The 13,965-nt window shown below is 34.3% G+C and overlaps 1 protein-coding gene across 3 annotated transcripts; it reads right to left on the reverse strand.

The window, feature by feature from the left end:
* Window positions 1-238: 238 nt before the first annotated feature.
* Window positions 239-7,399, reverse strand: LOC114397524 (protein root UVB sensitive 4-like). Of its 3 annotated transcripts, none has more exons than XM_028359594.1 (10): window positions 6,671-7,397; window positions 5,025-5,171; window positions 4,695-4,841; window positions 2,952-3,014; window positions 2,791-2,867; window positions 2,402-2,507; window positions 1,718-1,823; window positions 1,477-1,625; window positions 1,293-1,358; window positions 239-765 (listed from the first exon to the last, which is right to left on the reverse strand). In XM_028359594.1, the coding sequence occupies exons 1-10, from the start codon at window positions 7,145-7,147 to the stop codon at window positions 526-528; spliced, it is 1,578 nt and encodes a 525-aa protein (XP_028215395.1). In that variant the 5' UTR covers window positions 7,148-7,397; the 3' UTR covers window positions 239-525. The 3 variants fall into 3 exon arrangements, with proteins under 3 accessions (XP_028215395.1, XP_028215396.1, XP_028215397.1); XM_028359595.1 differs by having other exon boundaries at window positions 1,721-1,823; window positions 6,671-7,396; XM_028359596.1 differs by lacking the exon at window positions 4,695-4,841 and having other exon boundaries at window positions 6,671-7,399.
* Window positions 7,400-13,965: the final 6,566 nt, after the last annotated feature.

The following is a 13,965-nucleotide window of genomic DNA, read 5'->3' on the forward strand; positions in this document are numbered from 1 at the left end:
GCCAGAGAGATGACACATTCACGCAGTCAGACGATAAGAGCCGTCTGATGAAGATCTGAAGGTTCATAAATCATTTCAATAAATTCAACTTAAAAATACTTTGAACATACCGACCATAGATTGTGACAACAGGAATCCAAATCCTTGGTAATGGTGCATCGGATATAAATTAACTCTACCCTAACCATTCTGCCGCACGGCACTTCCACTGAGAATCACATGCACGACTAATAGTAAATTACATGAAGAAAAAAAAAGATTATAGCCCTTTTTTATGTAAATGTGTAATAATACAATTTAGGTATACATTATGATTTATGTATACATTACATAATCAATGCAACGGCTTAAAAACACCCTCCCAGCAGAAGATTCAAGTTAGGAATATTTTTTGGCTACAATGAAAGTTGTGAATATACTACGCAATTTTGACCTTATTCTTTAGTCTAATCTTCAAAATGAATGGTATGTATCCCCAAACACTCCCGTTGAACTAAGGAGCCAGCCAAATTTTGAAAACTATCTTTAATCACATATAAAACTGTATCGAGTCTGCTCCTGTGTTGATAATAGAATGTTCTTCACCATCCAACCCTTTCCCACCATTTGTTCAATCAAATTAGATGTATCCCTTTCTGCAGATTTCTTTGCATCCTCAACAATTACAAACCAATCCTCCATTGTTGAATCTGATGCATGGCTTTCCTCTATAATAATCTCCCACCTAGTATTATTCATAAGTAGAGCCCTTCTGATGTAGCAAGCCTAAACATTCCATTTTGTTTTTAAAGTGTCATATCAAAAGATCATTAAAACGAGCAAAACTGGTTTCAGGTCAGAGTTTTTACCTCCCAAAGTAAATGGAGGGTATTTTACTCCAGCTAAAATCAAATTAATCTGTTGGATTTGGATCCTTTTATGTTGTATAAGTGCTAGCAACACACTCTCTAATACATTCTTTCTAACACACTCTACTATTGATTAAATTTATTAATAATTACAAAATCATGAATAGGACTCTAAATATACAATTTTGGGATTTCCAATAAATTTCATTTAATAATAGAAAGTGTGCATTAAAAAGAGTGTTAAAAAGTGTTTTGCTAGCATTTACGTTATGAAAGTAAAAGATACAAAAGCAAGTTTAAGGGACCCATCACAAACAATTTGTGGGTCATACTGTAATTGTTTGTCTTTCTCATAACAAGAGAGGATCCAAATTCAACTAGCTACCAGTAATGGTGCATTAATCATAAAATAGTTGAAAAAACACCAAGGAGTGGTTAAATTACCTGCAACATCCCCATGATTATGTGTACTGCTTCAGCTCCTTCGCGTATGGAAAGAAGGATAGACGGCTAGAAGGTTTACCACCAAAAGAGATAAGCAAAATACAAACAGTTAGAAAACGCTACTTCATAGGATGTTATGAGGAAGAATATGTCCACCAGGATACTCTCATAATAATGTTCTCACCTTTCCAATTCTTTTTAATCCTTCAAAGATCTCCACGCATACAAAGTAATAATCCTCATCTGTTATACATTGTATTGTCTTCATTGACCACTTTGGTATTTGGTCCTTGGGATTTAAGCACCCTATTCTAATTGGCCACAAGCATTTACCTGAATCAAACCGTATTAGGTGACTATAAGCTCACTACTGAAGAACATGACTTGGACAGTATTGAACAGAAATAGAAGAGTCAGCAGCATACCACCTTTAACTCCCAGAAAGTTAATTCCTTCTTTCTCGCTCACTTCTGCAGGGGATGGCACATATCCACACTCAATCCAAGTGCTCAGAATAATTTCAAGCCTATCCTAAAACAATAACATACCAACAAGACAATAAATAAATACTCTTGACAAAAGTCTAATGCCATACAACAAAAAACAGTTAAAAAAAAGCCTGTTTTTATAAAACAAAATATACCAGTGGAGGAGTAACATGAGCAAATAAAAAGGAAATACCAAAACAGAAAAAGACTAGACCAACATATGATAATAATAAAATCTTTTCCTCTTTCATGTGTCAGTAATGATAGCAAATCTAAAACTTGGTTCTTTGCACTTGTCTAAAAGTGGAGATATACTGAATTCGCATCACACTTTACATTTTAATGTTATACGAAGAAAACAAAATAGTGTTCATCAAATCACTCATGTTTCTCACTTTCAGTCAATAAGTTTGTCTAAAACACGGTTCTTTGCAATTTGTCTAAAAGTGGAGATATACTGAATCCCATCACACTTTACATTTTTAATGTAAAACAAAGAAAACAAAATAGTGTTCATCAAATCACTCCATTCACTTGCAGTCAATCAGTTTGTCCCTAGATTATAAAATTAGAAAAATTTAATCCACACAATTTTATATTTGAAGCCACCAGAAAACCTACCTTGGTCAAGGTTTGAAGATGGACAGTCTTTAGTCCTTGATAAATCCCAAAGAGATCCATAGCAGCAAAAAAGGGATAAATAAAGTAATGGAAACCTGCTTGTTGTCTTGTGAACCAGGAAATAACTTCAGTTAAAAGATAAACAATAAAAACTAGAAAAATATATCATACACCATCACAAGTCTATTAGCTATGTAACATCATGTAAAACTTTTTTTTTTCCCCTTATTAAAGATAAGGTCATTGAATTCTAGAGGTAAAATGCACTAAAGACAGCTCTTAGTTCCACAGCTTAGCCAACTTATAGTATTATACATCTAATGAACAATAACATTTAATTAGTGCGTGTGTGTATAAAGAATATTTAATTAATGGAGGTAGATAACAACCTTCGATGGTTCTCTATCCACAGATTAACAAGTGCAGCAAGCATAAGACCAAGGATGTCAAAGCACACTGTTTGAATCTGAAAGATATAAAAAAAATCAGAAAATAATGCATTAAAGATACATATTATGGAGAAAAGAAAGAAAGAAACACACATGCTGACCTGTGCCTTAGCAGAAATTTCACCAAGGTTGTCTCCTATTGCAAAACTTTGATGAACAGCTGACTGTTTAAACAAAGTGAAAACACCAAAATTCATGGGTCAAAAGATGCTATTTTAAACCAAGCATACCGGTCGACCCCTAAAATGGGATAGCAGATAGCAGAAAGACCGCTATTTTAATATATATATATATATATAGTTGTAGATTTTTACACGCATTATACATATAATTTGTATTTTTTAATAACATTTATAATCTTTTTTTACTTATATGATTTAGAATTTTTTATTATTTAGTTTCTTATATTATATATTATATTTAATTTAGGTTTTATTACTATTATTAGTTAGTTGATTATATTTTTTGTTACTATAATTTTTAATTTATTGTATCATATATTATGCTCTGTTTAGTTTATTATATTAACAGTTTACAGATTTATTTTACCACAGCAATTTAGGTAAGTTAAAAAGTTACACTTGTAAAAATATCTGGTAGATACATGGTGGACTTGAGGCCCAAGGCCCAATAGAATAAAAAAGAGGGGGAAAAAACCCTAAAAGGTTAAAACCTTAAGGACTTGATTCATTTACCCATGTTCTGTTTGCTCAGCCATAGTGAAAAATTGAAAATCATGACACTCAAATGGAAGAGGTAGGCTGACAACGGCATAAGGGAGGTCGGCGACGACGGCACAAGGGAAGTCAAAGACTATCCGGCACGGTGGTGGCATGAGGGTATTTGCAAGTTTTCTTTCGAAATCCAAGTAGCAGTTGAAAACTGCTGTAGAGCCCGCAATAGCGCCATCCTGCTCCGGCGCGATAGCGGATGCGACAGCCGCTACTTCAATCCGCCCCACAACAGAGGTCTCTGTCGCGGCCAGGGGCCGCTCCAGTGCGATAGCAGCCCCTATTGACTACATAGTCCACAACCATCAAACAAATAGAAAAGATGGGCAGCTCATGCTATCAAAAGCACTTTGTGCATTATTGAACATGGAATATAAGGTGGTATGGTTTAAGAAGTCACATAGAACAAGGAAACTAGCAATCAGTATGACAAGTTGTTTACCAACAGAAATCCAGAGTTCTAAAGAAAAACTGACAGCTTTGGAAGAAAAATAAAGAAAGCGGTGTTCTAGGTAGGCATTAAATTTATTATACATTCTAATGTTATATGAAATGATGTAAAAATGTTGGGGTGAGGAATTAGAGAAGATTAGAAAGAAATGACCAATTCTTGCGCTGCTAATATAATAACTCACTAACTATTGATGTATTGTTCCTTTTGATAACAACTTTTGCAAGTCCTGTAAGAGTATGTTTTAAATTCAGAGATTTGGTTGCTGTGTATGAATTATGATATTACTAATTACTATATTGATGGATCTCAGTCATTGATGTACTTTGCCAGTATTCTGGTTGCATGTTTGTGTTGTATGTTTGAATACAGATAGCTTTTGTTTCACACGGATAGATGCTAACCATAATTATGTAATAAAAATATGTTCTCAAGTATGTGAATGGGAACTTCAAAGCGGTCAGTTATTCTTTAGACCTCTGGATTTCTGTTGGTAGATAACTTGTCATACTGATTGCTAGTTTCCTTGTTCTATGTGACTTAATTAAACCATACCACCTTATATTCCATGTTCATACAAAGAACGGCTCCAAAACAAGAGACATTTAAAAAAAATCAATTTAATAGAGAACTATATATTGTAGAGGAGGTCTGATCCTTACCCGAGTTGCTAAGTAACAAGCCAGGCTTATTTGTTTAGAAATATTGGCAATAGTTGCAAGAAGCAGGAAGCATCGAGGAAATGCAGGAGTAAGTAACTCAAGTCCAATGCTTGCAACAAAAAGGACAGATGTAGTGAACCGGACCCTCTTTTTACAACAGGTAACAAAAAGATGAAGAGAAAAATTCATCAGATTTCTTCATATATGATTAGTATATCAAACTACAGTTTCAAATTTCAATTACCACCATCACCTCAAATTGTTATACTTCAGAAGTTCAGGTGACTTTTTAATGAACATAGATTCGTTCAAAAATGAAAGTTAAAATACCTTTAAATTTGTATCAAAAGCAGATGCTAGGCTAGCAGTGTATATGCATCTGCTTAGTCGTCCGAGACCATCTTTTAAGACCCAATTAAGGGCAGCAGCTGATGGAAGGGAACAGGAGAATCCAACTCCCATGGCTGTAAACATTGCCTGAGACCAATCCATTTTAATACAGTAAGTTCTCATGCAAGGAAAACCACTACAGTGAGACCTAGAAGAACTTTCATCGCAACTTAAACGAGGATAAAATGTGTGACATTCATTATGTGATAAGGAAACAGAGAACCCTGTTTAAATTACTCATTCTTTCTTCCCTCCTGAATACATGCACACCATATGGCAATAGATTGATAAACCAAGTTTGAATTTTTCACATGAATTGATGCATCAAGGATTATCAATTATCAAAATCAAACAAATCCATCACATAATAAAACACGCAACAATCTTTGTCTCACATGGGTGGTGCATGCACGCACCTGATGAATATGCACAACATGTGGCAACAGACTGATAAGCCAAGTTTGAATTTTTCCACATATAGTAAGTAAAACAAAAGGGATAATAAATTTTTTTAAGCAAATAAATCCATCACACAAATAAGACGCATGACAACCTCTCTCTCTCTCTTTCTCTCTCTCTCTCTCTCTCACACACACACACACACTCCTGATGATATGCATAGAACAAATGGTAATAGACTAATAAATAAGGTTTAAACTTTTTCCCCATGAATTAACACATAAGGTATTATCAATTTTCAAAGCAAACCTTAAAAACCCCATCACGTAGGCACATAGCACAAAACAAAACAGTCATTTAACAACTTAAACCCCACATCATGTTTGATTCTCTTCTCACTATTTTCTAAACTAATTCCAAACTACTCAGCAAAATCAGTCTCTCGTTCAAATTCTATTAAATTTTGAAAATTGTTTCCAAAAGGAGTATTTTAAAAGCCAAAAAACAGAAACATCCCACGAATGCTTTTTCATCCTCTTCTTCTGTTTTCTTCAAATGCTCTATTCAAGTGCCTAGGAGACAAACTTTTAGAAAACAAAAATATACTCATGGGACAAAGACTTTCAAATGAGCAGAGGAGACAAAACAAAATCTAAAAAAACACAAAACTTAGATGTAGGTCCATAAGTAATTTGAGTGTTGTTCTCCAATCAGAATTAGAGTTCCCGTGTTGATATTAAACAGGATGTTAGTGAAGTTGTTAAAATTAATTAACAGTTCCGATTCAATTAGGAGTTAGTTACTTCGTTCTATTCAATATGATTCCATTTGAGTTTTACTCTCAAGCCATGGTTCCCTTCCTTTCCCCCTCCTCAGATTTAGATATGTAATGAAATTCGTGGATAGCCAAGATGAAAACTATATCAATTCCAATCAGAGAATTACACCAAAAGCACCTATCAAACTATATCTAAGTTGTGTCTTCTGCTGTAAGGTGGGGGTTGGATTGTTAAGAGAGAAGAGAAGATGGGAAAGGTCACGAGTTGCTAACAAAATTAACATTCTAACAAACTAACATTTGCCATCAAAAGCATCTAAGTTGTGTCCTTTTAATAATTAGATAAATAAAAATAAATAAAAAACAGTTTTTGCAACCAACAAACAAACAAGCCTTGCAAAGTAAGTACCTGAGTTGCAAGCACTTGTAGCGCGGAGCTGAAAACCCGATGCAGAAGCTTCCATTTCACATACTCCACATAGTTCCCGGTGACCCCTCTCGGAATAAAGAAGTCCCACACAACAGAGCCACACGCCCTAAGCCACCTGTCATCGAAATCCACGCCGGAGGCCGCGGCCGCTCTGCCGCCGTCGACGCTCACGGCGACCTGCAAGCAGTTTCCAGTCCAGAAGAATCTCGAGACCCTGGCGGGGGTCCTCACCAAAAAGGGAAGCCGAATTGGCGGCGGCGGCAGCGAAGAAGAAGAAGAAGAGCCCTTCTCGACCCTTCCATCGGAGACGCAGTCGAGGGAGGTTCTGAGCGAGGAAAAGGCCGAGAATCTCCGAAAAATGGGATTTTGGTTAATGGGTGTTGGTTGCTTGGGGTTTGGGAGGTGACATGATGTGGGGTGGGGGTGGTTGGTGGGTAAGTGAAGAGAGAATGGCATGAGAGTTTGAACGTGAGATTACGGAGCTTCGAAGAGAGTCAAGCCACTTTATTCTGCTATTGGTTTGAAGAAGACGAATGTTTTCGGGCTCTTGAGTGGTGGGAGTTGGAGAAAGCCAGAAAGGTTGCAATTTGCTGCAAATGAATAGAAGAGAAAGGAAGGGAAGAGAATATTGGGATTGGAGGCAGAGAAAAAGGGAGAATTTGTGCTTCCAAAAATATTGAGAGGAATACACTTCATTAGCTAGGGAGAAATATTGAGCCGCCAAGGGTTATGGAGATTCATAGGCTAAAAGATTAATTTAAACTAGAGGGATATTATTTTATTTTTTTATAAGAAAGAGAGGAATATTATTGAGTTAAATAAAATGGACTTTTAGTATATATTTCTTGCTAATTACAAATAATTTTTATTATAATTTTTTAAAAAAAATATTAAAAAGCTTAAATACATTTATAATCATTATAACTTTTTTTTTCTTTTTTTTCCTTGTAAAATAATTTTTTTTTATTTTTAGTCGTTATCAATTATATTTATTTTATTTTTCATCTTTATCATAATTTATATGATATTTTTTTATTGTTTAAGGTACTATTTAAAGTATTTTAAAAATTAAAAACAAAATAAACTTAATTTGTAAGGATTAAAAATAAAAAATATTTTTTACAAAAAAGACAAAAAATAAAAAATACTAAATTCTAATAACTAAAAAAATATTTAAATCTTATTAAAGGTATATATTAATGTTGTAACTAAGTTCATGACCACGATACTATACTTCAGTTATTAAAACTAAACTAGAATATGAAGTTCATACAAAACTAAAGTCAGAGTTTAAAGTGAGGTGAGGTCCACGCATTAGTAATAGGATAAACTCTCTAACAATGCTACGACAAAAAAATCTTCAAGTTTGCCTTTTGTATATGATACAGTGTTATAATTTTATAGGATAAGGTATAATGTGATCGAATCTTAAATTTTGGTTGCAAAAATATTCAAATACCTCCCTAAAGAAAGATGCTCTACAAATAGAAAAGAAAGTTTAGATTACACAAATATCTTTACCATTCCTTTCTCACACAAATCTTAGTCAAATTTGTCTTACGAAGAAGAGTTCATATTCTCATCAGTAATTGAGGATGAAGCTTTTTTATCCTCTTGTTTGTGTCTTTATTGGAGTCATCTAGACATCTTGACACATGATTGAGCATTGAACTTGTATCATTCTCATAATCAATAAGGGCATTACAATACTTGCATTAAGCCCTCTTATCCAACTTTGGCTCTAGCCAATTGAAATGATTCCAAGCTTTCAATTGATTTTTTCTTCCATCATGGCAATACACAACCATTACCTTGAGCCACTTCATCATCTGTTTGCATCACTTGGAGTGGCGGTTGTGCATTTTTGTGTTTCTGATCTTGGTTTGTCATTCTTCTCTTCTATAAGGGCAATGGTCGTGGTCGATGAGAACACAAATGATCGAATCATGTTTCTTCTATTGTACATTGTTTATTCACCAATTTAGAGAGAGAGAAAAATCATTTTTATACTATAATTTGTTATTGTATTTGATGGGACTGGTGAGGGGTTTCCTTTCATCAATGGTGCTCACAATGGACCTTGACCTCAAGTAAAAAAAAAAAGATAGACAAAGGAATGGAGAAGGAAAGATTATAACATGAGAAACATTTTGTTTTGCATTTTCCTTTTGTTTGTTATTTTGCTGTGAAACTTTGTTCAATTGGTCTTTGCCATTCTTGTGAACTTAAAATCAGAAGTATGCAATTTTACAACTAGTTTATAAAATTTGAAGAAAAAAAACTCAAAACTAAAACTGGTTTTAGGTTTTTTTTTTTAAAAAAAAAAACTTAAAACTAAACTATTCAACCTAATATTATTTCATTTTGAGACCAAACAATTAGTCTCTAAAACAGATTAATAGTGGCTAAAAATTTTGTTTATAGTTATTACATCTTAATAAGAGACTGAAAATATTGTCTTTGACAATACCATTCATCGGAACCTCACAAATAGTCTCAGGACACAATCCTGTTACTGAATCCATAAACCAATCTCCCGGAATCCTAAATAGATTCTTTAGAAGGACAAATTCTCGAACCAGAAAACTGGAACAAATAGTATATAGAATCCAATGTTGATATAAATTGGATCAAATTCTAGGATAGACTCCCTTAATCCTAGACAATTATATACAGTCTCTATTAACATTTCAAATTTTATTGATAAATGACAATACAAATTGATTTAGAGGCAAGCACTTTTAGTTTCTAAAATAGTCTCTAAATTAGTCTATATGATGATTGAATATTTGCGGTCTCTAAATCAGTCTATAGTTATAGAAACTGATCAACCTCCATTCCACTTGCCACATGTTAATTTTTACATACATACATACATACATACATACATACATACATACATATATATATATATGAAGTATGGGCTCACTTTTTTTTATTCCTTTAACTTTTTTTTCCTCATAGTTTCACTTGCACGAGTACACATTGTTTGCCTCCCATAGTTTTATTTTTCAACATTCACCTTTTTTTACATTAATCACTTTTATTCCATTAAATTGAATTGTATGGTGTTGTATTAGCAAAGTCTTTGATCTGAAGAGAGAATAAAGAAGAAATGATGTAGGCAATGTAAGAAAACTTCTTACATTTTATAGACTTTTTATTTGTCTTTGTGTTATTTTATTTACATTTTCAATTAATTTTGCCTTTTATTAATTTCCATTTATTTTTTATTGCTCTAATTTTCTTTCTCTCATTTCTGTGTGTAGTTGATGGATTTGAAGTCTGTATGCCATGAGCCTATAGAAAAGGAAAAACAATAAAGGAACATAATTGTGAAGAACAAGATGATATATATCTCTCTCTTTTTGTCTTTGATCATGTCATGCTTATAGTATCTAGTCGTAAATATTTGCATCAAAATTGATTTTTTGATATGTATTTGAATAAAAAAAATTGTTGAATTTTATATTGTTAAGTCTGGCTGCGTCCAAGTCACATTGGACTGTACCAAACAACTAAATCCCTAAGATTTTGATGTTAACAAAGTATAAATTTTATGTATTAATCTTTCATGCTTAAGCTACAGGCTTATCTATCTCTATGAGATACAAGAATAAAGCATGAACATAAAGGCTTTGGACAATAGCCAAAGTATTAGTCACTGGATGATACTACCTCAGCATCCAGTCCTTAGAAGACAAATGCTTTAGCACTTAGCTCATAGTACAAAGGCAATGAAACAATTACTCGATCCTTAAGTACTAAAAAGTTATCATTAGAAAGTAACATCCATAGGTTCAATAAGCACTTGTGCCATAGTGCACAAAATTGTGTCCAAGTTTTGTGAACTAGTTTTTAAGCACAAAGTGATTTTGAACCCCTTAGACTTTTATCCATCACATTATTCAACACCCCCTTCTAGTGTGTTTCAGGTTCTTCAGTTGGTATCAAATATTGGCCTCTAGGTTGAGCTCTTGACAAAGCAGAGGAAAGGAAATTCCTGAAATGATGGAAGAAGGATTTGTTATGAACAAGCCTCCCATGATCAACGGAGCCAACTATGACTACTGGAAGAAAAGAATGATTGCCTTCTTTTAATCCACTCACATTGATATGTGGAATATTGTAGAAAAGGACAATCACATTCCCCTAGATGCTCAAAAGAATGAGATCCCAAGGACAAATAGACGAATGACCATAAATCCAGATTTCTTCTCAACTCACGTGCAAGAAATGCTTTGTTGTGCACTCTATCACAAGAAGAATATTCCAAGGTTCACAGCTTTAGAAGTGCCAAACAAATGTGGGACACCTTAGCCATTACCGACGAAGGGTCCTCTCAGATAAAACATAACAAGTTGAGCTTATGAGATGCAAGTATGAACTCTTCAATATGGAAGAGGGAGAAGATATCCAAATCATGTTTGGACACTTCCAAACCATTTTGTACGAGCTTCACTCTCTAGGTAGACATTATGATAATTATGATCACATTGATAAAATCTTACGAAGTTTATCTAGAAAGTGGAGACCACAGGTTACAGCTTTAAAAGCCATCAAGTAACTTGATTCAATGACTCTTGAAGAGCTCGTTGGGATTCTTAATGTCCATGAGCAAGAGCTTGCTCGAGATTAAGGGATAAGGAAAGGGAAGTTGCTAGACCTTGCGGCTTAAAGACCAAAATGCAACTTTGTGTCCAAATAGTCATCATCCAAGGCCATTGCTGTTAATGATGCTTCAGAAGAAGAATCTGACGATGATGACTCTAATGAAGAAGATGACGAGCTAAGTCTGATCACCAAAATGATAAAAAAAGATGTGGAAAAACAAGAACTCCTCCATGTTTAATAGTTTGTCCAAAAGATCCTTCCACAAGAAGAAGAAAAGTCGAGTCATATGTTATGAGTACAAGAAGCCAAGACATTTCAAGTCAAAATGTCCTAATCTTGAAAAGACAAAGGATAAGAGGAAAAAATTCTTGAAGTCCAAAAAAAAAGCCTTATGAGCATTTGGGAGGACCTGGATGATTCATTGTCTGATGAGGATAGTGACGAAGAAGCCAATATGTGTCTGATAGTTTATGCATCCACCAATAAAGCAGAACCAACACTGACGTAAGTTCAAATAATGAGGATTCTCGGCTTGATGAAACTGTTAACTCTGATGGTGAAGAGGTAATATTCAAATCTAGAAAGGTCTGATAATTGGTGTAGATAAGGTCTGTATTTCTCCCTATCCTCTCATTAATAACATTCTACTCGTTAAAGGGTTGAAGCACAATCTGCTGAGCATAAGTCAATTATGTGATAGTGGATATAATGTCATCTTTAACAAGGATATGTGTATCATCCAAAACAAGGACAACTCTTCACTCTTCTCTGCTAAAAGACAAGGAAATATTTATAAGATTAAACTTGGTGATCTTTCTAGTCAAAAGGTGTCATGCTTATTCTCAGTAAAAAAAAGCATCACTCGATATGGCATAAGAAACTTGGTCTTGCAAGCTTGAGGTTAATCTCAAAGCTTCAAAAGCTTAGCCTTGTAAGAGGACTTCCAAAGTTGTCATATCAAGATGATTCTCTTTGTGAAGCTTGTCAGAAAGGGAAACAAATAAAAAGTTCTTTTAAAGCCAAAAATGTTGTTTCTACTTCTAGGCCTTTAGATCTCCTACACATTGACCTGTTTGGACCAACCAGGACCTCATCCCTCTCTAGATGCATATATGGTCTGGTCATAGTGTATGATTACACTAGATGGACATGGGTTAGGTTCCTAACCCACAAGGATGAGTCTTTTGATACCTTTTATAAATTTTGTAAAAAGATTCAAAATAAAAAAGAATTTGTATATCTTCAATCAGAAGTGATCATGAGAGAGAGTTTGAAAACGATCTTTTTGAAAAAATTTGTGAAGAGAATGGTTCACCATAATTTTTCCACTCTAAGAACACCTCAACAGATTGGAGTTTTTGAGAGGTAAAATAGATCTCTTCAAGAAATGGCTAAGACCATGCTTAACGATAACTCAATTCCCAAACACTTTTGGGCTAAAGTAGTAAACACTGCATGTTATTTATCTTAACAAAGACTCCTTATGAATTATGGAAGAGATGAAAGCCCAACATCTCTTATTTCCACCAATTTGGATGTTAGTGTTTCTTTTTAATCACCATGGATAACCTTGGAAAGTTTGACTCCAAATGTGATTTTGGAATCTTACTTGGATACTCTGAATCGTATAAGGCATATAGAGTGTATAACACAATAACCTTGACTGTGGACGAGGCCATTCGTGTAAGATTTAATGAAAATAAGCTTGACACCACAATGTTAGAGTTGTATACGTCCCTTTGTAGAGATGAAAATAGAAAATATTGTTAAGTTTGTTGTTGCATCCAATTAAGACAAGCTTGCATCCAACTCACCAGTGGATGATCAACTTGAAAAAGTAAGAGAACTAACTGGACGTTTGCTGAGGAAACATCATCTAGAGTCCCATATCATTGGTGATCCTAAGGACAAAGTCCAGACAAGGAACTTTCTCAAGCATATAGCTCTACTTTTAGAGATCAAGCCAAAACACATAGATGATGTTATTCTGATGAATGATAGGTTAAGGCAATGCAAGAAGAGTTGGACCAGTTTCAAAAGAATGATGTCTGGAAGCTTGTAGAACTCCCCAAAGGCAAATTTGTTGTTGGAGCAAAGTGGGTGTTCAAAAACAAGCTAAACGAAATAGGTAAGGTTGTGAGGAACAAGGCTAGGCTTGTGGCCAAAGGTTACTCACAATAGGAAGGTATAGAATATACTAAAACTTTTGCTTTTTTTGCTCACTTAGAGGAAATACGCATTTTACTATCCTTTGTTGCTCATCATGGTATCATGTTGCGTCAGATGGATGTAAAAAGTGTGTTCCTCAATGGACATATCAAGGAAGAAGTCTTTGTGGAACAACCCCTAGGTTTGAGAGTTCTATCTATCGTCATCATGTTTTCAAACCTAATAAAGCTTTGTATGGTTTAAAGCAAGCTCTTCAAGCTTGGTATGAAAAGTTGAGTTCTTTTTTAACTCAAAATGGCTTTATAAGAGGAAAGGTAGATATTACTCTGTTTCGCAAAGATTATGGAAGTTGATTCCTAATCATCTAGATATATGTGGAAGATATCATATTCGGTGCTACCAATGAATCTCTATGCAAGGATTTTTCCAAGCTTATGCAGGCAGAGTTCAAGATGAGTATGATGGAAGAATCAAAGTTCTTCCCTGGACTT

Source organism: Glycine soja, chromosome 18 (assembly GCF_004193775.1).
Source record: "Glycine soja cultivar W05 chromosome 18, ASM419377v2, whole genome shotgun sequence".
Lineage (NCBI taxonomy): Eukaryota > Viridiplantae > Streptophyta > Magnoliopsida > Fabales > Fabaceae > Glycine > Glycine soja.